The sequence below is a fragment of the Uloborus diversus genome, chromosome 8 (assembly GCF_026930045.1).
Source record: "Uloborus diversus isolate 005 chromosome 8, Udiv.v.3.1, whole genome shotgun sequence".
NCBI lineage: Eukaryota > Metazoa > Arthropoda > Arachnida > Araneae > Uloboridae > Uloborus > Uloborus diversus.
This window is the reverse complement of record NC_072738.1, coordinates 51,930,285-51,957,818: the sequence shown is the minus strand read 5'-3', so window position 1 is coordinate 51,957,818 and position 27,534 is coordinate 51,930,285. Positions and strand designations below refer to the sequence as shown.

Here is a 27,534-nt window from a genome sequence, read left to right as displayed (position 1 = left end):
CGAACATACTTGTATGTACACGTGCTTTCTCGTATATGCAAGCTTAAAAATGCATGAACACGTAGAAATACAAATGTACCTCTTTACACGAGTATACTCGGGGTAACACGTATCTGTACGCATATTTTCATGTGTACACGTACATACTCGTATATACACGTATTTTCTCGTATATGCATGCATCTATATGTATATACACGTTTAAATAGAAATTTACCTTTGTACACGAGTATACTCGGGGTAACACGTATGTTTACATATATTCTCGTGTGTACATGAACGTACTTGTATATACACGTACCTTCTCCTATATGCACGCACAAATATGTATATACACGTACAAATACAAATGTACCTCTTTACACGAGTATACTCGGGGGTAACAAATATCTATACGCATATTCTCGTGTTTACACGAACATACTTGTATATACACGTACTTTCTCGTATATGCACGCTTAAATATGCATGAACACGTAGAAATACAAATGTACCTCTTTACACGAGTATACTCGGGGTAACACGTATCTATACGCATATTTTCATGTGTACACGTACATACTCGTATATACACGTATTTTCTCGTATATGCATGCATCTATATGTATATACACGTTTAAATAGAAATTTACTTCTCCTCACGAGTATACTCGGGGTAACACGTATGTTTACATATATTCTCGTGTGTACATGAACGTACTTGTATATACACGTACCTTCTCCTATATGCACGCACAAATATGTATATACACGTACAAATACAAATGTACCTCTTTACACGAGTATACTCGGAGTAACAAATATCTATACGCATATTCTCATGTGTACACGTACATACACGTATTTTCGCTTGCGTGCACGCATAAGTATGTGTTTTCACAATTAAAAGCAAATTTACCTCTGTACACGAGTATACTCGGGGTAATACTTATCTATACGCATACTATCGTGTGTACTCGTACATAATCGTATATATGTATTTACTCGTTTATAAACCCATAAATATGCATACACACATAGAAATACAAATGTGCCTTCGTACACGAGTATACTCGGGTTAAATACTTATTTGTCTTGTTTACATGTACTTACTCATATATACACGTATTTTCTCTTATATGCATGCATCTATATATTTATACACGTTTAAATAGAAATTTACCTCTGTACACGAGTATACTCGAGGTAACACATATGTTTACATATATTCTCGTGTGTACATGAACATACTTGTATATACACGTTCCTTCTCCTTTATGCACGCAGAAATATGTATATACAAGTACAAATACAAATGCACCTCTTTACACGAGTATACTCGGGGTAACAAATATCTATATTCATATTCTCGTGTGTACACGAACATACTTGTATATACACGTACTTTCTCGAATATGCACGCTTCAATATGAATATGCACGTCGAAATACAAATGTTCCTCTTTACACGATTAGACTCGGGATAAAACGTATCTATACGCATATTCTCATGTGTACACGTATATGCACGTATTTTCGCTTGTGTGTACGCATAAGTATGTGTTTTCACAATTAAAAGCAAATTTACCTCTGTACACGAGTATACTCCGGGTAACACATATCCATATGCATATTCTCTTGTGTACACGTACATACTCGTATATACACATATTTACTCGTTTATGCACACATAAATATGTATATTCACTTAAAAATTCAAATATACCTCCGTACACGAACATACGCGGGATAACACGTTTATAAACATATATTTACGCACATAGTCGTATATTCACGTATTAACTCGTGTATGCTTGCCTAAATATGTACATACACGTAGAAATACAAATGTGTCTCTGTTCATGTGACATTTATATTTTACGAATTTAATCTGAATTAAAAATTTAATCAAATTAATTTGATTACTTTTAATCTGATTACTTTTAATCTGACTAAATTCAATTTGATTAATTTAATCTGAACTAAATCAATCTGAACTAAATTAGTTTTTTTAATCAACTAACGCGTTAGTTTAAACTAACGTTAATCTTCGTCTGCAATTGAATTAAATTTTTAAAATATTAGTCGGAACTAAATGAGAGTCAGATTACTTTAGTCGATTGAGGATTTAGTTGATTAATGCCCAACACTGGTTTATATGTCCTAGGCTCTATTAAAGTTACTTATTTTCGAAAGTTCTCACAACTTCAACAGTAACTTTTTTTAAGCCATTCATTACATTTTTATAAAATGTTTTTTTTTTTCTTTTGCTGTATTGTTAAGAACAGAAAAAAATGTACTAAAATTGTTTAAAAAAAGTAATTACTGAAAATTACTTAAGCTTAAAGTTATATTTTCTTTCAATTTTAGCTTTTGTTTAAAATTGTAATTATTAGTATTATTTTTAAATTGACATGGCCAACAAATGCTCTTAGGGTAAATTAAAATGGGGGAAAAAACTAAACTTTTCTGTAAGCTTGGAAATATAGACTCTGTAAGAATACCAAAATATTTACTATTATTCATCATAATGCATATACAAAAAGGTTTTCAAAATGAAAATTTTTGAATTAATTCTTGTTCTTACATCCTTTCTCCTCCACTTGTAGCTTTTTTTTTTTTTTGAAGAACTTGAATATTGGAAAAAGAAATTGAACTAGAACTGATTGAAATATCACATTTTGTATCAACATCTCAGTTGGAATACATGAAATACACCGCCAGCTCAGTCATTTCCAGCCGAGGACTGCAGTTTCGTGCTTATTAGCACTCATCAGCCCGGCATAGGAAAGTGACTGAGCTGGAGATGGAAAACCTCTTAAGGAAGCCAAGAGTGCGAAATAAACTGGTAGCTAATATAGAATCAGCAGACCAGACGAGTGACCGAAGCAATGGTTCGGTTCAACTCGAAGATTGAACGCAAGGCATGGTATATTCAGTAAATTGGTCTGCTGATTCTATATTAGCTACCAGTTTGTTTCGCACTCTTAACTTCCTTAAGAGGTTTTCCATCTCCAGCTCAGTCACTTTCCTATGCCGGGCTGATGAGTGCTAATAAGCACGAAACTGCAGTCCTCGGCTGGAAATGACTGAGCTGGCGGTGTATTTCATGTATTTCTGCTTTAGCCCTGGCTAATGGGCAGTAATTTACTGAAAACATCTCAGTTATTCTAATATACTTTTTCTATAAATTAGTTTTTGTTTCGCGTACATGTTTTTAGCATTAAAATAACGTGTTTCGTTTTTCTTAATTTGCTTACAACTTTTTTTATGAGTTAGCAGCAATATTGAAAGAGATTTTACAATTATCCCATGCCATAAACTTTCAAATTTAATTTTTAAAACATTGTACTTGAAAGGGATTAAAATCGCATGCACATGGGATTATCCAAGACAGTCAAACCCCAAACTTATTAACTCTACAGCCCATCCACCTCTATTTTCTCATTTATATTAATAATTGCGACTTATTAAGCATTAACTTAAAAAATATACCAAGAAATCAGTTTTTACCTGCATCTTTGATTTCAGCCAAAAATTTAAATTAAAAAAAATGCTGGTTTGTAACGTTATTTTCTGCAAATTAGGGTGTCAGCTTTCTAGAATCCTTGTTCCATTATACAATAATCTTTGCAAATCGAAAATGTATTCAAAGTATTAAATGTACTTAACAAATAAGGAAATTTAGCGAATCATCAGCGTTTAACTCCTATTGAAAAACATAGTGCGAGGGAGTGGGGCGTAGTGTGAGAGGTACGTCTGATGTCAGGCCAATCAGGGGTCGTTTCTTCTCATGACGATTCTGGGGCAATTACAATGCTTAATAAGTAATAAATGAATTTTTTGCGCAGAAAAAGAATTAGATTTTCGGATTTAGGGGATAATTTTTGATAAGTTAGCAAAAAAATTTAGAAAATCTAAGAAGTTGTTGTTGTCCATTGTTCAGATTTTTTTTTCCTGCTGAGGTTTTATTCCAGTTCTTTTCAACGTATCCTCTTTCAGAGAAATTTTAATTGCTAGGTCATGTTTTTAACTGAACTGTATTTTGAATCATTAGTTTTAATTTGAAAATAGGTCTTCGAAGTACAAGCTGAATTCTCTTGTCCAAGCTCTTATAAACATAGGTTATTTATTGATTGTGGTCAGTTGTTTAATTTTTATTTAATGTAATTAAGAAGAAAAAAAATCTTGTACAACTTAATGTAAGCTTTTCAGCTGTTTGTCTTTTTCTTAATGTGTTAAAAAAGAAAAGCATCAATTTTTTAAAGAAATTTAAAAGTTACTTCCTGCTTTCCGCAAGGGCACCCATATGGGGGGGGGGCTCAAGCCACCCCCCCCCCCCCACTTTGAAGTTAGGACTTCCTTGCTTTTAGTATTTTTTTCTTTGCAAAAATGTAAAAACCTTTCTTCTCCAGCAACTAATAAATAAGTTATTAAAAATGTCAAATTTTAATAACTCTAATCTGTAAAACTAGTTAATATGGGGAAAATATCTGAGCCCCCCCCCCCTTAAAATTTTGCATATGGGTGCCCTTGGCCTTCCGAAATGAATAAAAGTTTTAAGTGTTTAATAAAATATAAATAAGTTTTTGAATAATTTGCATGTTAATTGTTTACTATTTTTTTGATGCATGGATTGTATAAATTAAGCTCAATTACTAATATCTGGTTTCTTTTTATTTCTCTAACTCACTTTCAATTTAGTACAATTACTTTTTAAAATGTTCCCACGAACTAAATGAAACCAAGTTGAAAATATTAAAAAAAAAAAAAAAAAAGAGAGAGAGAGAAAATCTTGTAAGCAAATAAATCAGTAGAAGCTTGCTGAATTTTTTTTAAAAATTCATGTATTACAGTTTTTTTTTTTTTTTTTTTTAATTTTATTTTATTCTTCATTTTTAAAATAACACTGATTGTAGATTTTGTGTTATATATACTCTGTGCAAATTTTACTTACATTTATATTTGGAAAAGATTTTACTGCATAATGTATTCAAAATAGCTAAGTAAAAATTCATCCATTAATAATTACACCTCGATTATCAGCATTTTATATTAGCTGAGTTAGATGTCTGATTCTTCAAGATATTTTTTCCCCAACTGATTTTCAATCTTTTTTTCACAAGTGCTTGAAGTGCTTTTTCCTTGTTCTCAATTTTGGAAATTGAAACCTAATACAGTTTCATGACTGATAATGATAAATCTCCTGATTCTTAGATTTCTGTATCATTACTTTATCTAAACATTTAGTTTATGTTATCAGAATAAAGTTTCAAGCTAGAAAACTTTTTCAAAGTGCATTGTGAATGTTTCTGAAATTGTTTTGATTATTACTCAAACTTTTAGCAAAAAATAGTTCTAATATGATGTTTTAATTCTCTCTGAATTGTCATTACATTTTTACTTTCAAATTAAAAATAAAATGTAATCCTATCAGGGTTCGCCGATATATATCATGATATATATCCGATATTTATTTTGAAAATATCATGACATTTTGATATTTTCGATATTTATTTTTTCCACTACGGTGTTTTCAGTATAAAAAGTATAATTATCATAGTGAAAATGTTCATTTGTTATTAAAAATAACCAAAACCTTATGTACTGAATTTTTATTATGTATGATAATATATCATTAATATAACAAAGTAACATAATATTCCTTTTTTACTTGTATTTTACATTCATAAAATTGTTAGCAATGTAACAATTTTAATTCATATTAAAAGTGCCTATTTAATTATTGAACGATGATCAGAAAAAAAAAAAAAAAATCTCATGGCTGTGCGCCGACTAATTCATGTCATTTGTCTCTGTAAATCATATTACTGTAATTATATTATCATATAAATGTAAAAGTAGCTAACAGGAAAAATGAGTAAAACAGCTTACGCTAAATTGACTCCATTAAAACTGATAAAAAATATTAAATGCAGAAAAAATATAAATAATGAAAGAAACATCAATGGTAAGTCTATATATTGTAATAACAATTTAAGAACTTAAAGAGTGATTTGAGGATGCATTTACTATTTAGAAGACTTGAGTTTGTGCTAATTGAAAATATCGGATATGTATCAAAATATCCAATATATATCAAAATATCGGATACTTTCGATATTTTCAAAAATATCATATTTTCGAACCCTGAATCATATTGAAGATAAAATTTCTGTTATTTATGTGCTTTTACTAGTTTAAAATACTGTAGCTAAATTTTTTTGTTTGATATATAATTGTTTATTTTTTCAGTTTTGTCAGAAAAAAATTGAAAAAGCTGAAAAACGAGAATCTATTGCCAATAAAGATGATAAAGAAAAGTTAGAAACGTGTAATAACTGTAACTCAGGTAATAAATCCTTAAAAAAAGCAAATGATATTCACATAGTCTTCAAGTGTTAATAATTAAAGTTCAGATGGGAAAAAAAAAGAACATTTTCTTTTTACTCTACATAACTTTTAGCACTTAGTCCTGTAAAAATATTACCATTAAAAAAAAATGTTCTTGAATTTATGCAAAAAAATAATAATTCTAAGTATATGACAAGATCAGTGTGAAAAATAGGTGTTAAAACAATTTTTGAATATTCTGTTGTTTAATTTTAACTGAAAATATTTTAGTTTTCTGGAATTTTTTTATCTTTTTTAATGTTTAATATGTAGAATTTTTTGATGCATTGATATTTTATCCGTACAAAAGGTAATGTAATTTTTACTGAAAATTGTTCTTCAATCCCTTGTAGTCAAGTGGGACTCCAGAATTTTTTTTAAAGGGAGGTGTGATTAATTCTTATTACTTACCTCCTACTCCTTTACAAATGTTTTGAAATGTTTACGGGAGGAGAGACCGAAGCGTCCTATCTTCTAACATTATCAAAAATCACCTACAATTGATTTTTTAAGCTTCTAAGTATCGAAAGAAGCAATCACCCCTTTCACCCCTCCCTTGTGTCCTTGCCTGCTTTTTGTCCTCCCTTTCCATCAGGGCCCAACTAACTGAAGGCGAGGCCCTAGGCTCACAACAATTTGGAGCATCAAATCCCATTTGATTACCTTTTTGGAGGCATCTTTGTCTATCTCAGAACTCTATGTAGAAGTAATTTATCATGTATATAAATGAATCCCCTTCGTGGCCCCTTATAATTGTGATAGGTAAATTCGTTACTTGCGGAATCAATAAAAATTTTCCTATAAGGAAGTTTTTACAAACAACAAGTCATAATTTTTTATTATTATTTAAAAAATACACGTATTTTTCATATAACTGTAATGCTATGCATAATTCTTTTAATTTGGGGCCCCTTAAGAAGATGAAGCCCGTGGCCCGGGCCTAGTCGGCCTGTGTGGTAATCAGGTCCTGCTTTCTGTAGACTAAAACCTCGGTTCATTACTGTTACTTTTGCTGCTACAAAAAAAAAAAAAAAATTGTTCTTTAAAACTAATTTTATCTTTAATTTCTAGTTATTAGCAGAGAAGTTAAACTAGTGCCAGAGCCACACCCAGAGGGCTGCCTTTTGCCATCAGATATATCTGCAGCTCCTAAGGAATTTCATTTGAAAGATATCAGTGATTTTATTAAAGCTGGAGTAGAGGTAATCCTTTCTTACTTTCTGTTCTCGAACTCCGTGACTAGCAGCTGCAAATGACTCCAATTGAAAAAGGGTTGGTGGTTTAAGGAAGCGCACTTCCCGTTGCATACAGTTTTTGCTTGCTCCTTACTTCCTTCTTGCTATCACCCCTGTTTTAATAAAATCAGAAGAGACCTGATGCATGCGTAAATTCGAGTAAGGTTTCGCATTAAAAGATTGGATAGTATCTGGATATTCATCTATATCATTTTAATTTGTATTGAATACATACTCTACATTTTTATATTTAAAAAAATAAATTATATAGATATATATTTTACTTATATGCTTAATCATTTATTATTCATATACATTGAAAGTTCGGTAAGTCAAACTTCGATGAGCCGAAAACTTCCGATAAGCCGAAGTGAATATTTATACCCATCTAACTGAATCATGGGTGCAAGACCTTCTGTCTCAGGACAGATTTCCGTCTTGGACAAAATTTCCGAGACGGAGGTCGGGACGGAAAGAAATTCGATTACTTTCCTTCAGTTTTTACTAAAAAAAGAAAAATTGAGTGTTTGAAAAATATGCTTTAATTGCAGGACCTTTCCATAACCACGAATTTACATGGACATTCTCTTGATTTTCCACCATGGGCTTGTTTTGTTTACAACGTGCTTTTGGAGGTGTGTGTCCTTTTGTTTGTTTTTCTCATTTGCCAGTTCATTAATCGCCCATACCCTTCCCCCACCTTTCTTTCTTTTCTGGTTTGTTCGCGCTATCTTGGGGAGACTTTCCGATCAAAACTGGTTTATGTTGCAAAAGTAAAAATCTTATGTCCCAAGCGATTTTATTGCTGCAATAAAAAGATTAAGATTGGCAGAAAAAGTAATGGCTTGGAGCCCCGATTGCTTTTATTCCTAACATCATCCCACATCGTCTTAAATTGCGTTTGTGGAACTTCAATTTCGAAATATTGCCGAAGGAGAGTTCTTGAACTCCGTCCCTTCGATAATGCATTCAACAAGCGTGTAAATGTTATGAAAGAGGGAGTACAATTTCGTTTTTAAAGCTTCAATTTCGTGGAGAGCCAGCGCCCCCTCCCTCTTTCTATAATATTTTTGAAGATCACCCAATATTGTGATTTTGGGACCCTGAACCTCTAATTTCCCTGAACTTTAACAAAATACCTGTCATTGCGCTTTTTAGACTTCAATTTAATAAAATTGAAGTTTTTGAATTCGGGGAGAGCCACCAGACCCCCAATTATTGGTGGTTTTTGGAACTACGATGTCAAAACTCTTAAATATTACAATTAAAACTACTAGGTCCATATTGTTAGAAAAGTCAAAAGTGAAAAATTCAAAGTAAACACAGATTCCAAAACTGCCATACTCAAAATCTACAACATTTATGATTGTAAATTTTTCCTTAAGCACGCATGTGGGAGGGGGGGAGGGGGGCTCAAAATATTTTCCGTCTTGAATAAATCACCAAACTTGCACCCATGAACTGAATGGAGAACTAATGTTATTTATTGTCGATAAGCCGGATTTCGTTGAGTCGAAATATTCGATAAGTCGAATTTTATTTCATGACCGTCGTCAAAGTTTCCTTTTTAACGTAACTCTATAGTCTAAATATTTTCTTTTTTTCTTCTCCCCCCAAAAGCATGAACAAAAAGAAAGATATTGGCACCATTGCACTGCATGAAAAGGCGTTAAGACAAAATGAATCAAACAAATCTCCGAAGCCGATTATTCGTTCATAATTTGACTTTTTTTTTCGTTTTAAGTTATTGTTCATTTCATTTCCTTACGTAGAAAAGAAAAACTTGCTCATTAGGGAAACCAAGACTTTAATTATGGACACAGCCCGGAAATGGGACTTAAAAAAGACAGGAGCCTAAATTTTGGATTATGGAATAATTCCTCTTTTAGTGTAATTAGAGCTGCTGGTCTTTCCTAGACTGGCTTTTATCTTTCGTTGTTATAGGAAGCTAATGATTGTTGTGCCATTTCTTTGATTCTTGAACATTTGGGATTGAACTTTGAAATAGACTAAGAGAATATTTAAAATTTTAAGCTACAAAGAAAAAGTTGAATTTATTCTATTGTAGTGTAGCAAAAAAGTGGGAAATTTCATTGACGTTTGATGTGCCTCTACATTTTCAACAATTTTAAAAAATCGAAAAAACGTTTCGATTGGCAGTGAAACGTTTGGCTCTTTGAAGTATCCAAGGACTATTTAGTGATAGAAAAAATTTCTGCTTAAAGCAATATTTGATAACAGAATTTTTTTTTAAAATAAGTTTTTTCCCTGGTTAGTGAAAATTGTTTTGTCCAACATAAAGTTCTAAACTTGTTTTCCAACCTATTCAAACTCTTGAATTCATACCATTATATTATACACTACGTGCCGTATAATATAATGGTATGAATTCCGTATATTATACACTACGTTAAAGCCGTGGTACCCGGCTTTAACTTTTTTTACGGGCAAAGCACGGCTTTGCCCGTAATAGAAAAATAAAAGGTCTTTTCGTTGCCTTGAGGCAACGATATATCTTTGATACATTATTCTATCACTTCATTGCTCATTATAAATTAAATGACTGTCAGTCGCGGTCTTTTATATTATTCTTTAGTTTTGTTTTCGTATTTGATTAAACAAATTTTTAATGACTCGACTTTTTTTCTCATTTCCTGCAACTTCGACTTATCGAAGTTTTACTACATAAAGCTTAATTTTTAATACTTTTTTAAATGATCTTCAATTAAATATAACATTGTTCACATTTTATTCCTGATTGAGAAAGATACAGTAAACTCCTGATTATCCTCAGAACCCAGTAGCAGAAACTTTCTAGCCAGTCTACGACATGATTTTGGGCAGTTGAAAATGATCTGCAGCATTATTATTACTTTTATTTTAAGTTTTCATAAAATATTCAAGTCCCTTGTAAAGGTCAAGACTCAAGATTTCCAAATAGCTAGTGGCCACTAGACCGAAAAACTTATTGGCCGCCATTGTCGTCGAGTTTTAAAGTTTAAAAAGGGGGGGGGGGGCAACAGTTTTCACTACTTTCATAACAGTAAAAAGAACTCTATGCACTATGAAAAACAATTATTTAATACATAATTTTTTGTTTTTTTGTTTGTTTTTTTTTTTTTTTGTTCAAAAAATGAATGAATAAATAAATTAGTAAATGAGAAATTGGCAGGAAACTGCGTTTTAGATGAGTGTTTTAGTTTATAGCAAAGCTTCCAAAGCAATCAGGACCAAATACAAATGTGCAGATAATAATTCATTTTTCATGAAAATATTTCTAAAAAAAAGAAAAAAAACATGATTTATTGTAAATTTTATGTTATCTTCAATAGTTTGTATTGAGGTCAATGTCCAATTTTGTTTTTGGAAACATAAGCAAGTAATAGTCTCAGCTATTTGAATCTTGCGAATGACCAAACATGGCGTCTATGCGACAAATTCATGATTGTAAATAGATTTTTGACTTTGTTACATGAAAGTAAATAAATAAAAATCATTAAAAAACTAAAACTTAGATGAAATAGTCAGTTTTAGCACATTAGCCTCTAAAGCAATGGAGGTAAAATATTATTCTAAAGAAGAAATTTTGCATGTTTCAAGACAATAATTAAGAATTATCCAAAAAAAATGGCACATTTTGATTAATTTTCAACAGTTTGCATTGTAAATAAACATCCGATTTCGTTAATGAAAATGATATTTCTAAATTTGTTGGGAAAAAAATAATTTTAAAATAAAAATCCTCATGAGACTACACTTCAGTTCAAAAGTTTTTAGCACTTTTGTGTCCGAAGCAATGGGGATGAGGTGAAATTTTAAATCTAAAATTTTTCATTTCTCAAGAAATGATTTTAAAAAATCAAAAAAAAAAAAATTGCTGCTCATTTTAAGTTATTTTTATGAGGCATCTATCCCTTTTCGGGTCAAAAAATGATCTCCAAACGATCTTGGCTGAGTTAAATTTTTTTTTATATATATATTATTATTTTATTTATTTATTTAGTTCTTTGGTAAAATTATCTGCAGGCCATTGAAAAATCTGCAACGCACGTCTCGTGTCTGGCAGTTTCTGCTACCCGGGCCTCAGAATAGGGTTGGCAAGATAACCACGGATAATCCACAAGTTTCGTAAAATCTCTGTCAACGTATGCAATAGCTTTAAAAAATCAAACACACTCGTATACATATAAATTACAGCTAAAATGATAACAGTGTGTGAAAAAATGCATGTAAAACATAAGAAGGATCATTCATTATTGCAAACTGATTACAACAGACACAAGCGCAAGCAGATTAACTGCAACGGATCAAATTAGGTTTCTCCAAAAATGCATAGGAGAGGGGAGTTCTTTCAAGACTGGCCAGTGATTTATTTATGCACATAAGTAGTGTCGATCCGAAAATCAGTAAGTAAGGTAGATCTAAAAATAAGTAATGTAGATCTTGGAAGGTTTGATGTCACTGGAAGGGGGGCATGAAAAAGAAATGTCTAAAAATATATTTTGCACTTGTTAAGTTATAACATGTACGGATATTGTTTATAATAATTTTTAATCCTTCAATTTCTCCTAGTCGCATTTTGTTAACTAGGCATAGAAATTCAATTATTTAGTTAGTTGCCTGTATTCAGTAGTCACTTTTAAATTAGTAGCTGTTCGAAAAATACCTAAAAGATTTACAAATTATTAAAAAGTATTTGTTAAATATATATTTTCCCCATCAATTAGTCAGCAAAATTTGGCCAACTTAAAATAACTTTAAAAAGCTGCCAAATACCAATTGCTGCTGATGAATGGTATTTTCATTCCTCTGCTATTTGCATCTGGATACTGTTTAAAAAAACTATATCTTTGATCACTTATTTTTTGTTTAGTACTTACACAGTTCTTTTTTTTTTTTTTTTTTTTTGGTAACATAAAACAAGGATGCAGAATATAATAAAAAAAAGTATTGAAATGAGGTATAGTGATTTTTTTGAGTTGTGAATAAATCATTCTTGATATGTTGATAATTCAATACTTGCTTTTCAGGCAGTTATTGAAGATGAAGTTACTAGTCGATTTGCAGCTGAAGGTGAGACTTGAGCGATTATTGATGCTTTCAGCTTTTCTTATTTCATGTATTTATATATGTGATTATTTATTTTTTATTCATTAGAATCATTTTTGCTTTTCAAATGCTTAATTTGTTTTTATACAAAAGAGGTTGGTTAAGTTTAGAAAAGAATTTGCAAACTCTTTAATTTTCCATTCTTAACCTGCTGATCCCATCCCTTTCCGCCCTTCATTTACCGTAAAAATGAGTGAGAACGATTCAAACCTCAGTTGTGGCCCTTCAGACGAATAACCTGGTGATTGTGAATTTATTTGTTGTGAGCAACTGGTGTTATGTGTTTGTAGGTAGCTTGGAAATTCATGTTGGTGGACTTATAGTGCAGAAGGAATCACAATTTCATAAGTACCTTTCTCTTTTATATTACACTAGTGGTACCCCGCACGACTTTCCTCGTAATATAAAAATTAAAAGGTCTTTTGGTTCGCCTGTATATTTACAAATAATGTATGGTGAATTTTCTCGCCAATTGGCTTGTACCCATGTTACAGTTCCATGTTATGATAATTTCGTATCTCACCAATTGGCTTGTGCCCACGTTACGGTTCCACGTTATGATAATTTCGTAATTTACTCGTCCATCTTATGATATTTTTGTTCATAAAATTGTAATAGAAAAAGAACCACATCGAATTTTCGAAAAATCGCTTTGAGGTGCACACCCCCATGCTACAAACTTTGTGCCAAATTTCATGAAAATCGGGCCGAACGGTCTAGACGCTATGCGCGTCACCGAGATCCAGAAATCCTCCAGACAGAGAGACTTTCAACTTTATTGTTAGTAAAGATAAAGAAAGTTACCTGCAATTTCCATTCAAAAAAAAAAAAAAACATTTTTGATGTTGCTACAGTTACAAATCTGTAAAGTTTACAGTTTGGAGGGTAAGTGTGGTGCAGTAATTACTCGAAATTTTGGAGAGCCCGTTGGGCTATCAGGAGAGAAAGCACACAGGAAAAATCATGGGTGTAGAAGCAAGTGAGTTTGAAGTTTCAACAATGTTGAAGCTAGGTAATTTTTTGCTGTGGCCTAAAAAAAGATAAGATTTGGTATCCATCTTCAAAAATTATGGAAATAATAAAGCCTTTCTATCTTGATTTTATGATGTCTCTGACTCTCCAAAGCTTAGTGATGTGTTTTTTCATGAACGAACTTATCAAAAAGAACGAATCCTTAAAATGGACGGATCCACTCTTTCACCTAAAAAATGAACGACCGTTCTTTTGACTGGTGAGCAGTTAGGAACACTTGTGATAAAATCCCATTTTTATTTTTTCGAATTGCATTCAACTTCAAATTTTTAACTCTTAAACAATCTCAAATTTTCTTCTCAGTTCAGTATATTATAACTCATTTGGAAACTTTTTACTTTCTGCTTTATTCATCAGTTTTTTTTAACCGTTGCAGTTCAGTTGCAATTTTCCAACATATCCATTGTATCTAACTTGTTTGGGCTACTAACAAAATGTTTGGCTTTACCATTTTTTGTCATACACACCTGCTAAAATCCTTCTCACTCTTTCTGTCACCAAAATTATTTTTAAAATACCTTTTATCACTTTTCTGGCGATCCTTTTGTCTTCTATGACAGCCCTCCTATCAACTACCATCTATATTGATTTGGTTTTAATTTTAACCCGGTAACTTCCAAGTCTCTTATTTTACATTTAATATCCAAAGATTTTTATAAGGATTATTACTGTCTAATTTTTTCCCCATTAAGAAAAGTGTTGCGTTTTTTTCTGTTCTCATTGGTATACTAAGGAATAATTTTGAAGCTCCGTAATATTTAGGTGTCTTTTTTTTTTCAATTAAGTTATCCAGTGCTCTGGCTGTGCTACCAACATATTTTTTACTTCTTTTCGTTATACATGGTCTACTGGTAATACTATATGTCTGTATACAGCGCTGTAGCTGAAAAAAATATTGGAAAGGAACGCACCTCTTTTTTTTGGGTAGATGTCATGGTTGACAGATGTTTGTTTTGGGGTGAAAAAAAGTCAGTTTCGACCAACTTACGCCAGTTTTAATTTGAAAAGCAGATGTTTGATGATTATGATAATTTTGTTAAGTTCATGTATATTTAAAGTACATAGTTTATTTTAAAAAAACATTTATTTATTCTCGTCTTTTATATTACAACCTGTTTCATTTGGTGTGTGTGTTTTTGTTGTTTTTTCTTTTATTTATTTCGTGATTTACATTTTTTAAAATGTAACCTAAAGCACACATTCAAAATTCTTTTTTTCTGCTTTCACCTATGACCATACTACACTTGGATATATGATGTTTCTATTTAGCATTAGTGCATTATTTCTCGTAAGTTCAGTTTTACAAATTTTCTGAGGTAACAAACAGTTTATTTAATATTTTTTTATGAAATTAAGTTTAATAACGTACTTCTGTTACTTGCTGAAATGGAACCTACAATTTTTTGAATGGAAAACGTCTTAATTCTTAACTACTAAGAAATATCTTGCAAAATGAACTATAATTACTCGGTATATCTAAACCAGAATAAAGGTTTTTTAATTTATTACTTTCTTCTATATCTATTATCTTTACTAATATTATAAAGAGAGAGGGCGGATTTTTGTGTGTTTATATGTTCAAGATAATCTCCGGAACTACTGCACCTATTCGAAAAATTCTTTCACCATATGAAAAGGGCTTTCTTACTGAGTAACATAGGCTATAATTCGAAAAAATCCAATAAATAGTTCTTTTTTTAATTCAAATTTAGACTCAAATTTCACGTTAATTGCCTATTATTGGCTATTAAAGGAGTGAAAAATTACGTGCACATATTAATATTTTATACCCTTGAAAAGGGTAGAATTTTCCTCGTTCTAAGCAATTTGTTTCAATGCTCTAACTTCATTACGACGGGAGCAATTTGCGTTTTTATCTCGAACTTTTTTAGGCTTAGCTGAAATTTTGGCAATACTTTCTTCATTTAATCTATCAATAAAAAGTGAAGGAATTGTCCCACAGTTTTCTTTTTGACACCATTGGAAAAAGTAGCATTTTTTATTCCAGAAATATCTCGACCTATGGTCGGAAAAGTAACTTTCTATCTCCAAAGGAAAAAAAGTTACAAGCCGTTAAAAATAAAGTTCGAATAAATCTTATCTCCATTAAAATTACTGATGTTTTGTTTCGCATTGCCATGGTTACGTCTTTTAGCTTCGCTTCATTTTAATTTCTTAAAGGTCCACAAACTTGGCACCACGGAATTTAAGCAATGAGGAAATATTTTCGCCAATTCTGCATATTTTACGATCTACGTTATGATAATTCCCCAAGACAATGTAGAAATTGCGGGAAGAGTTTGAAAACTAGGAGTCTCAGCAATTTTCCCAATTGTCGCCCAATTTGTGGATGCCAAAGACCAAGGGCTAATATACTTCGGCCATGGCCTTGCTGATAGTGGCAAAAGCAAACAATGGGGTTGTTTCCTTCAGTCAAAGTAGTACTTTTAGTCACTGAAATTTTTTTCAACAGAACGGTTCAAACACTTTATAGTTTATTGAATTCTTTCAAACTTTTCAATTTACAAGGTTTGAACAGAATAACGTCTGTCGGGTCCTCTAGTATAGAAGAAAGTATTGGATTCGTGCAAATTTTCGAATTTTAAATTTTGACGGATTCGAATGTTTTGATGTGTGCCGAGTCCATTTTGACCATTTTTGGAAAATGTTTGTGTGTGTGTTTGTCTGCATGTGTGACCGATTTTTTGTGGCCGCTCTACAGCTAAAAGTACCGCATGAAATTGAAGGAAATTTCATACACATATGTACCCTTATGTGAACTATTATTTTTGGCATGAATTCCTATAAGGGGGAAGAAGCAATGGAAGGTTTCTTGAGTTATGCGTGCCCACTATTCCCCAAAAAGTAACAGGCAGAATCAAACTAAATTTGGACCATATGTTGCCCTTAAAATGTACAGGTGCTGATTCAATTTTGGTGTCTATAGCTCAAAGGGGGGATGAGCTATCGAACTTTTTTGTCCTTACTTGTGACTGATATTTCTCAAGAAATAATGAATGGAATCAAACAAAAATTTATCTACAAGTAGCCCTTAGACCTCAAGGTTCAGAAAATTTTCAAGTGGCCAATGGCCACTAGGCTCAAGAAGCTTGGTGGCCACCAGTTTTACTGGGTTTCGAAAACAGCGCTGTAGTACAAGAATGGGGGTGGGGGAAGGGGGGATTTCTACTTGTATTTTTTGAAACAAATATTATGAAAGTGATGCTAAAGGAATGCTAACAAGAAATATAAATTATATTAATCATGGAAACATAAGAGGCATAGGGTGAAGGTTGGGAGCTCCTGAAGCAAATGGTTCATTCCACCCATTTTAAAGTTTCATAAGAAAAAAAAAAATCATTAAGCCAAAAATTAAGTAGTGTACACAGTACCATGGTCCCACAGTGAAAAGAAAAAATTTTGGCATAAAAATATTTAACTACAGACCTCCTCCAGTAATATACAATTTGGCATTTACCAAGAATATATTTCCAAAAAAAAAAATCATTCTTTTTGCATTATTTGAACTCAGAGTATGACCAAGCATGGCGACTACGTTCAATACGCAGCGTCGCCATGTTAGGATGACTATGAAGGGAAAAATATCAAAGGACTGGCTATTTGGCTTATATTTTAATCTGATGCAATTGAAGATTAAAAAATTACAACTGTTATTCGAATAAATAGAAACTAGCCCCCGTTGTTTAAACGATTTTCAATGGAACGTATTCCTAATCGATCGCGAGTATTACTGTCCACATCACAGCAGAAATATAAGATATAGTTTATAGAAATATATTTTTTTATTTCTTTTTTTAATGATGTTGGATTTATAATGAAATACAGGATTTATGGGAAAACATGGAACTTTTGACTATGGCAAAGGAATGATAAAACGAGGTGCGGGGGCTTTGTGCAGTCAAAAACAAGTTGCCTTTTTAAGTTTTAAATTAATTAATTTTTTTTCCTATTTTGACGATTTTCAGAATAAAGACTGTTTGAGTTAATTGGGAATCAAATAGGATCGGAACGACCTTCGAGGATTTATGTAAAAAAACATACATAATGGTGTGTTTTTTTAAAGAGCCAAAATTTGCATAATATTTTCATACTTTCAGAACAAGATTTAAAGCAAAACATAAAACTGTTTTAGAAAAAGAATTTGAAAAAAGGACAGGGTTCATACACTTTTGGTTCAAAAAAAATCCCTTACTTTTCCAGGTTATTTTTTTAGAAAATTCCAGGTTACTCGCTTCACTCAAAATTAAATTTAAGTAACAATATTTTCAAAATAGTCAAAATTGTTCAAAGTAGCAATGTGTAAGAACTGAAACTTTTCCACTTGTAAAAAAAAAAATAAAATAATAATTTGAATTTTGTCATTTTGAATTCAAATTATGTTTTTCGCAATCACGAGTGTGTGTGTGTGTGGGGGGGGGGGATATGTGTATGTGTGTAGGCATGTGTGTTTGTGTCTGTGTGCAGTCATGAGTGTGTGGGTAGTTGTGTGTATGAGTGTTTGTGTGCGTGGGGGCGGGGTATGTTTGTGTGTGTAAGCCTATGTGTTTGTGTCTGTGTGCAGGCATGAATGTGTGGGCAGTTGTGTGTATTTGTGTGTATGTGTAGGTATCTGCAGGCCCGGACTGGCTAGGTCCGCTAGTCGGCGATCGCCGAGGGCCCCCAAGCTAGGAAGGGCCCCCAAATGAAGCGAAAAAAAAAATCTGTAGCAAAAAATGATTTTACAATTCTTTGATTTCCTTGTAACTATTTCAATCTGTTTCCTTATACGTTTTGCCAGGATCAGGGCCTGAATACTGACCAACTAGGCTGTGGTATAGGGCCCTTGCCTTTTAGGGGCCCCCCCAATGGCTAAAGTTGTCTTAGCTAATGACTAAAAGTAAGATTTGACTGCATAATGGCCCCAAAAAATCTTTGCTTAGAACCTTCCTATATCTTAATCAGGTCCCGCCCGGGATGCTTTTGATCTCTCTTTCTAGTTTTATACAAATAGCACATTGGGCCTAATTAAAGCCAGGTAGGGCCCCGGGGTAAACATTAATTTTAGGTTAAGGATTCCTAGGGCTTTAATTTAGGAATCGCCTTCGGGCTCCCTGCAAAAAATCATCAAGGTCCCTAACCGCCCACTGAATTGCCCTCCCTTCCCCCGCCCCCTCTCAAAAAAAAGTTAAACGAGTGGTTGTTGTTTTTGTATGCTTCAATATTTCTACCTAAATTTTGAACTCGTTTATTTAAATATTTTTACAAGTTTATTATTATTTTAAGGTTTTGAATAGTTATGTGGGACTTTAAATCCTGATTTTTTGGATGATCATTTTATTTATAAGTTATATAAGCAAGTAAACGAGTTTCTCATGACTTAACAGTATTCTAATTATAACTGTTCTCCTCTGTAAATCTTGGTTTTGAAAAAAGTATTCCCGTTGTACGGAATTCATATTGGTTTGGTAAATAATTTCGCTTTTCGTTCTGTATTTCTTAAAAGTTTGAGACATGTTTTTTCGATTTGAGGGTTTTCTTTCAAATATTTTATTTTCTGTTGTCTGCTTGAAATTTTCGTTGAACTCGTTTTTGTCTCATTAATTAGTTGTATTTCATTTATGTTGATGTTGGCGGTATTTAAAGTTCTGTTCTGTGGTGAACCGAAATTCACAGAATTTTTGTTAACCTGAACTGGTCAAAATATTTTTTTGTGAAAATACTTCGACCAGTTTTCAAGGCATTTTCAGTTAATTTTTGAATGCTTTGAAGCCGTTAAGCATTTCTTCGTTTTTTCACAGTATCACTTATTCACGGTTGTTACGAATAACGGCTAATACGAACAAATTCGTGAATTTTTGACATTTCGTATTAACAGAGTTCAACTGTATTAACAAAGATCTATTAAGTGTGCAATTTCAGAAGGAATACATAAAGGTATTTTTGAATTTCATTTTGTTCCTCTATTAACCGGGATTAGAGATGTTATGTGCCTTTTACATAAGTTGAGACACAAAACATTAACATCAATCTTTTGATCAAGTTAAATTTTTGTTTTCATCCCTATAGAACTGATGAGACTATCATTAAGAGATTCAGGGGTGCCCAGCCCCCCGAAGAACAAGGGCGCACCTCCCTAAATATCACGAAGACCCCCCCAAAGCAAGACCCACTCCCAGAACAGTGAAAAATACCTCTCAAAACATCCCCCCCCCCAAAAAAAAACTTTTAGTGGCGCAGTCTGTGCCATGACCCCCCCTCTCCAGGTGGGCACCCCTGAAGAGAAATTTTAAAACTTTGCGGATATTTCATGCTTTCCGTACCTATATTTTTTTATATTACAGACTGAATAGTGTATAAAGTAAAAACTGAACGGGCATGAAGACAGCACTACATGATTGTAAGCTATAAGATACGAATTTGTAACTCAATAAAAAATTAAAATAGTTATTTACAAAACGATGCTAAAAAGTTTTGAGACAGTTTGGAGCGAAAGAAGCATCAGGGCACGTTTAGAAGCAAGCCACAGTTTAAGAACGTGCGTAAAGGTGCTCAGACGTCGACGCGTAAACTTGCTCCATTGCCAAGCTTGGATTTATTTTTAACGTGCAAAAAAAGTTAATAACATTTCAGTTCGTACAAATACAATTCTCAAAAAAGGATAAAATTCTGCTAATTTTTATATATTTGTTCTTTCTTAACTAAGTATTATTTATTCAATAAGTTTCAAAACGTTCAACTCAAAATTTTCTCAACTTGGTAGAAAACCGATAATTCTTTCTGCATGCTAGATCAAAGCTCGATTGATGCACAAAACCTTGTGAGGATATTTGCTAGGGAGCAGCATCAATCTGTTATGACTGTTGGCCTTCCAGTTATATCTTGGCGGGAAAAAAGTTCTCTTTTCGAGATTCCAACAAATAAAATTTTAACCAACAATCAGGCCGCTAAGTGCGTTTCTCCAAGTTTTTGTAGAATCAATAAGAGGAGATAAGACAAGAACTGTGGAATATGGGTATAAATGGCCGTGTGAAAAAAACTGGAACACAAGAGAAATGCAGGTGTAATAAAAATTGGAGTAATCAAACTTAATGACTTGTTCAAGACCCAATGAATTCATGTAGATTGCTTTAGTACCCCATCTCCTTTGGCTTAAATCAGTAAATAAATGGGAAAATACATAAATTTAACTTTAGTTTTATTACTTAACGTATCCAAAAAGAAAAAGCAAAAAGCAGTTTTTGAAACAATAATTTTCTTACATTTTCGGGGGAAGGGCCCCCAGAACCCCCACATCAGGGGGCCCCTTTCCAGTACCTAGCCGACCACCCCAAAAGGAGCCAGTCCGGGCCTGGGTATCTGTATGCATGCGTGTGTGTATGTGTTTGTGTATGTGCATAGGGGTATGTGTGTGTATGCGTGCGTGTGTGTGTGTAGGATATGGACGCAACCTGGAGACGGTTTTCGCTAGAGGAGCAGCATCGTGAGGCCGGCCGACGCGACGGGTGGTGCTGGCAGAGGGTGGCGCCGTGTCGGTGGGAAAAATGATAGCACGCCAAAAACAGTCAAATGAAAGCAATAAGCAATCGTGATTGCTCAAAAAAAAAAAAAAAAAACCATCATTGGTTAATTTTCATTTGTTAACTATTTGTTAAAAACAATGTACTTTCAACTTATTTTAACGTTTCTCTGATGCCACATGTCATGCATATTAGCGTTTTGCTGTAATCAGCAGCAATCTTTCTCCGCTTTTGGTTTACGATTCTTTTTATTTTCCTATTAGTATGTAACACAAAACATATTGAGCAAAGTACAAAGCTAATTTTCATTATAAATATGATTAACTTGTTGCATTGATGGGCATACCATACAATGCATTCTATCAAAAGTCAACATCCGTCAATCATAAGCCAATGCCAATAATCACTTTTTTTTCCTTTTGCATATAAAGGATGCTTGCATTAAAATTAAAAATTTTCTTTTTTGCACATTTACTTTCAATAAACATTGCTTTCAATAGACATTGAGATAAACATCTAATTATGTTTTTGTAAATTTTTGTCTATTTCCATCTCGCAAATGACCAAATATGGCGACTAAGTAAAAAATTTAAGATAATGAGTAGATTTTTGAATTTGTAGCGTAAAAAGTAGTTACAAATAATAATTTATCCTTAAAAAACTACAATTATAAGACAAAATAGTCAGTTTTTAGCACATAAGAGTCTAAATCAATTAGAATAAAAAAAAATTCTGGAGATAAAATTTTGCATTTTTCCAGAAAATAATTACGAATTACCCGGAAAAAAGGGCACATTTTGCGTTATCAATAGTTTGCATTGCAATAAATATCCAATGCTATTTTCAGAAACTTAGGCACTTAAAAGGTTTTGTGTACTGCCATCTTTGGAATGACCAAATATGGCGGCTACGACAAAAATTAAGAAATAATTTTTTGAATTTGTAGCATGAAAACAATTTAAAAATAATAAATCTTCATGAAACTACACTTCAGTTGAAAAGTTTTTAGCACATTTGCATCCAAGGCAATGAGGATAAGATTAAGTTTTAAGAACAAATATTTTCATTTCTCAAGAAAATTACATATTTAAAATAAAAAATAAAAATAAAAAAAAACAACTTGCAGCACATTTTGTGTTGTTTTCATTAGTTTACAGTTAAAGAAAACATCCAATTCTGCTTTGTTTTTGGAATCTTAGGCATTTAAGCATCGTGTCTACTTCTATCTTATGAATGACCGAACATGGCGACTACGTTTCATTCGTAGCTGAAAAGACTTTTCGATTAAAACAATTCTCAATTGACCCTACCGTCCGCAGGCTTGTGCTTTAGAAGAAGGAAAATGTTCTTCTCTCGTTAAATTTGTGCATAATTCCTGTTCACCCTAGGAAATTTTTTCTTTGGAACTATTGAGAGGCAAAAATGGCGTCCGCAGAAGTTTTTTTTTTGGTTCGCCTTTTTTATTTTATTGCCAGCGTCATTTCGCCTCAAAACTTTTTACATTCTTTTTTCAGGAAACATCGATAAAAACGAAGATTAGAACTCAAAGTTCAAAATTCCCTGGAAAAAAATTTTTTGGGGGCAAAATTTGAAATTTTCCTGACTTTTCCCAGACAATTCCAGGTTTTCCTGGAGCGTACAAACCCTGTAATTTAATAACCATATTTTCCTGTTTATTATCGGTGGGCGGCCTATAATCTGCAGGTTCTAAAATGGGCCTGAAGAAAAAAAAAGCTTCGTATAATCCCAGGTGTATAATACGATGTAAAAAAATAAAGTTTGAATTTAATATACCATTTGAGCAACTAAACTAAAAACGTGAAAAGGTAATTACTTTGAAGGCATAATCAAAATTTATCTAAAATATAATCTAAAATATAATGATTTCTTCTTGAAATCATGATTATAGTACGCTAATTACTTGAAAAACAGAGTCAAGACAAAGGAGCAAACGCTCTGATCTTGTGCAAATGGCTTCCTAATTCACTGTATTTTTGCTTATTTTACATTGCCTGAATCGCGTAAGAGGAACATTCAAGCAACGTAAAATAACCAACATTCAGGCAGGCAGTGAGAAAGGACATGCAAGCTTTGTAAAATAAACAACATTCAGTCGGAGTACGGTCTCTATCAGTGAATCCTTATTGTACTGAGGCATCTGTGGTGTGGAATTCTTTTCTTGGGATCTAAAATAAAAATAACCCCCCAAAAAAGTTGGCGACTGTAGAGATCTTTTGGGGTCGCCAATTTTGAAAACTGAGTCGCCACGTGGCGAGTGGCGACCGTAAATCTTGACCTTTAGTAGCCCTTATATTCATAGGTGGCATATTTTCTTACTTTGAAATCATTTTAGTTATTTTTCCTTCAAAGAATATATTACTGAGCCAATAAAACATTTTGAATGCACGTGAGTATGTCGTGCAGAGAGATCACCTGTTGGGTACAAGAGCTGATTCTATTTTCACGTCTGTAGCTGAAAAGAGGGTGGTACAATCGAATGTTCTAGTTTTGATTGCAAGTGCTATATCTCAAGAAGTAATGCCTCCTTATGGATGAAATTTGGAACAAACGTGAACCTATATGCAAACAGGCATTGGTTCAACTTTGGCGCCAATCACTCTAGGGTGGAGGGGGGGGACTGTTTTTTTTATGCAAATAAAAATAGTTTTATTAATGGAATAATTTGAAAGATAAATCGTAATAGACTGTCGTCTGCTTATTTTGCATGATTTTAATTGTTGGGATATTATCGAAAATATTATGTCACTGATTTAAAATGATTAACTGTTGCCATCTTATGTTTGTTAACAAATAAAGTATTTGTAATTCATTCAAGCAAGGCTTTTAAAATTACATTCAATTTTCACTCTTTGCTTTGCTTTTGCGATATATCGTAAATTAGGACAGTCATCAAGTTTTTATGTGCATAATTTTATTTTTGCCGAGAATATGGCTTTTAGTGAAGCATGGGGGAGGGAAAGAAAGATATAGAAGAAAGTTTCGTGATGGCCACAAAATACTAGTTTTTCATAGGCATATTTTCTTACTTTGAAATCATTTTAGTTATTTTTCCTTCAAAGAATATATTACTGAGCCAATAAAACATTTTGAATGCACGTGAGTATGTCGTGCAGAGAGATCACCTGCAACTTTTTTGAATGAACGAAGTTGTTCAAATGAATGAGTTGAATGAACGGGTCAAAAGAATGAATGATCCTCTGATGAACGGAACATTAAAAAGAAAGACTACCCACCCATACCAAAGTTCAATTTTCAGCATAACTTACGTCTACAACCCTCCCGTTAAAATAAGTAAGGTAACGACCCCCCGTTTGCCTTGTATGTGCGAGGCAGCACAAAACTAAGATTGCCGAAAACTCTCAAACATACCACCCTCATGTTTTCACTGTGAGGGTGAACATTTAGCCAGCTATAGAAACTCCAAAACAACCAAATCTTTTTGGTTCTATGAATTGGAAAAATAAGACGGAAACTTGCACTAATTGGGGTCCCTGTCCCGAAATTTCTAGTGCTGTTAAAGCTATTCAACAGGTCCCCCTGTTTCATTCAAGTCTAATAATAACGTTGATATGTTGTGATAACGATTAATATTCACCCTCAAGAAATTGCTGTTAGAACTGCGTAATTAGTTAATTCACTTTTGTGTTTTTCTTACTCCCAGTTTATTTTCATTCCTTCTCTGATACTACCAAATTAGTTCTTCCCGCCATTACTGACCTTTGAGTAGGTGTGGCTTATTACGGCGGATTTACGGCCCTCCAATAAGCGCGCTGCTCCACGTTAGACAACTGTGATGGTGGATATTGCTTTTTTCAGCTGAAGATCCATTTCAAATCATTAAGTTTTCTCGTAAGAATACTTCTTGACACTCTTCCTACTTTTGGCCTCTTAATAATTTTAATTATTATATAACTTTAACCTTTCTTTATAGACGAGGGCCTAACCTGCGATCTTCAAGTAAAATGCATATCTGCCAACCCTTCCGGATTTCCCGGAAGTTTTACGGATTTTTATGTCCTTTTTCGTTTTTCCGGTTATGAGCAAAATCTTCCAGATTTTTCACGTTTTGTAGAAAAAATAATTATCTCGCCAATTTTGGCGCTAACGGACTTTTGTGGAACGCGGCACCGCGTTATAGTCCAAGTAGCCAAGGAAAGGTTGCCGTAAGAGAATGGCACGAGAAGAAGCGAGGCAAGATTATGACGTCACTGAGTGATACAGCGCGTGACTTCATCGGGATCCAATCAAAGCAAGTGTCGCGGCGGGCAACTAGGGGCACAATTTCGGCGCCAATTATCTTCTCATTCTCTCAATTCCAGCTGTTTTTGCTTCGTTCTATTTTTAAGATGAGTACGAGTAAATGTTATTTCCAAACTTTTAAAGAAAGCAATAAAAGTAATATTTACTAAACGAAAGTAAGTTTAATTGATATAAAATTCATAACTAATATATTGTTAAATGTAAAGAGGGTAGGTGTCCTGTTTGATTTTATTTTGCGTTAAAATCTTGTGGATAAAAATAAAAAAATCTTCCGGATTTTTTTTCTCGGAGGTTGGCAGGTATGAAAATGTAGTTAGACGTAAACCCTAATTTATTAGGCCTGCTCTGGAGGGGGTGTGAGTCAAGTTTCTAATTATTTCAGGATTGGAATCAAAAGCCAAGGTCCTTAACTATAATAATAATAATGCAACTTCTTTTTTTTTTTTTTTTTTGAATGAATGTTGAGTAATTACAGCCAGAAATATACTAAAACTGTACCATAGTCACCCGCTGCTATGGTACTCCTCTTGATCCTGTTATTGCACCAGTTGTTGTTCATTGCAAAAATGTGCCATTTAATAAAGATTTTTCTTAGGAAGTCATTTTTTAAATTTAGGTTTGAATATCATAGTTTATTAGCACATAATTTGAATATCTTTCATATTTTCCCCCAAAATGATTTAGGAATTTTGCCAATTTTGACTGTTCTTTCATTCAGTTCATAGTTTCAAAATTGATGTCATCCGCTACACAGCAAAAATCAACTAACTAGCTTTTTTCTAGCTTTTTGTTAATTCCTATTTTTATGCTCCAATTCAGCTTTCTGTGATCTGTTTTTCAGCTGTATTGGATTATTTTATGGATCTTGCTTATATTATGTTTGAGCAAATTGTTTGTCAGTTAACTTATTTGGATAGTTGGAATTCTACTTTATAATTATTTTATTATAACCAAAAACCAAACCCTGTGGCACGACAACCCGTTAGGTCCAAGGCTTACTGTGCCCAACTCAGTTTTCCTGAAGAGGGGCTCTGGGGTGCAAGGCAAATGTCCCGGTTAGGTGGTCAGCCTAACAGGGAACCCCCAATGTTTAGTTTCCAAGCACGATTGGTTTTATCGACCCACTGAAGGGATGAACGGCTGAGTCAACCATGTCCAACCCAGGAATAAAATCCCGGACTTGTGGCGTGGGAGCGCAAAGCGCTGCCACTGAGCTGTACCTTATTTTATTATACCTTTTTTTAATTTTATGGATCACTTCCTTGACTCTGTTTAGTTTGGTTTCTTCAAACACCTTTCTATTGACTGCTGTCCACTGTTGTCTGCATAAAGCCTTCCTTTTGCAACCTTCCTTGAATGACTTTCATCCAAACTCACAGTTTTGTAACCCTGAACATATTTATGCAAAATGTTTGCAAATTCATTACAAATTTTTTCACTCCTCATCTTTTATGATGTGTTTTATATGATATCTTATATTTAAAAAAGCTGCAATTCCTTTATTTTTCCCTACTTCTCTTTAGAGCTTCCAGCTTGGAATCTCCTGACAAGGACAAATAAAAACTATCAGTTTATTAGGTACGTATGAAAGCACTGAAAATTTTCTAATATATATCAATGCTTAAACATGTTTGATATACAGTAAATTCTTCTTTATCCATTTTGTGGGAAGAAATAGCAGTAGACAGATACATAAATACGTCATTCTTTTTTAAATAGTATTTAGAACCTATTAAACTAGATGGTTTATTGCCACAAAAGCTGTTTCCAGCAATGTTTAAATTGTAGATCATCTGCAAAGGCATAGGAGGCAGTGAGAAGCAAAGGGATGCAAGTGGCAAAACTAAACATTTAGAGATAATCAGTACAAATGGTAGGTGAACACCTTCTATATCTTGGGGCAAGATATAGTACTAGTAGCCCTGGTAGGTTCCGGTATACAGATTATTTAGAAAAAAATTTCAATGAAAGCCTACCTAGGATCTGATC

General features: G+C 33.0%; 2 protein-coding genes across 2 annotated transcripts in view; one reads left to right on the top strand and one right to left on the bottom strand.

Annotated features, from left to right (window-relative positions):
- LOC129228363 (probable 39S ribosomal protein L45, mitochondrial) overlaps positions 1-3,497 on the bottom strand; it is a 21,438-nt gene extending 17,941 nt beyond the window's left edge. The window contains exon 1 of the mRNA XM_054863042.1: positions 3,492-3,497. Within this exon, the coding sequence (XP_054719017.1) occupies positions 3,492-3,497 (6 nt within the window). The remainder of the gene's footprint in view (positions 1-3,491) is intronic.
- A 124-nt stretch (positions 3,498-3,621) lies between these two features.
- The window catches only part of LOC129228362 (glycerol-3-phosphate acyltransferase 3-like), a 56,904-nt gene continuing 32,991 nt past the window's right edge, over positions 3,622-27,534 (top strand). Inside the window, exons 1-5 of the mRNA XM_054863041.1 lie at positions 3,622-3,632; positions 6,233-6,330; positions 7,443-7,573; positions 12,637-12,679; positions 27,069-27,123. Of these exons, the coding sequence (XP_054719016.1) occupies positions 3,622-3,632; positions 6,233-6,330; positions 7,443-7,573; positions 12,637-12,679; positions 27,069-27,123 (338 nt within the window). The remainder of the gene's footprint in view (positions 3,633-6,232; positions 6,331-7,442; positions 7,574-12,636; positions 12,680-27,068; positions 27,124-27,534) is intronic.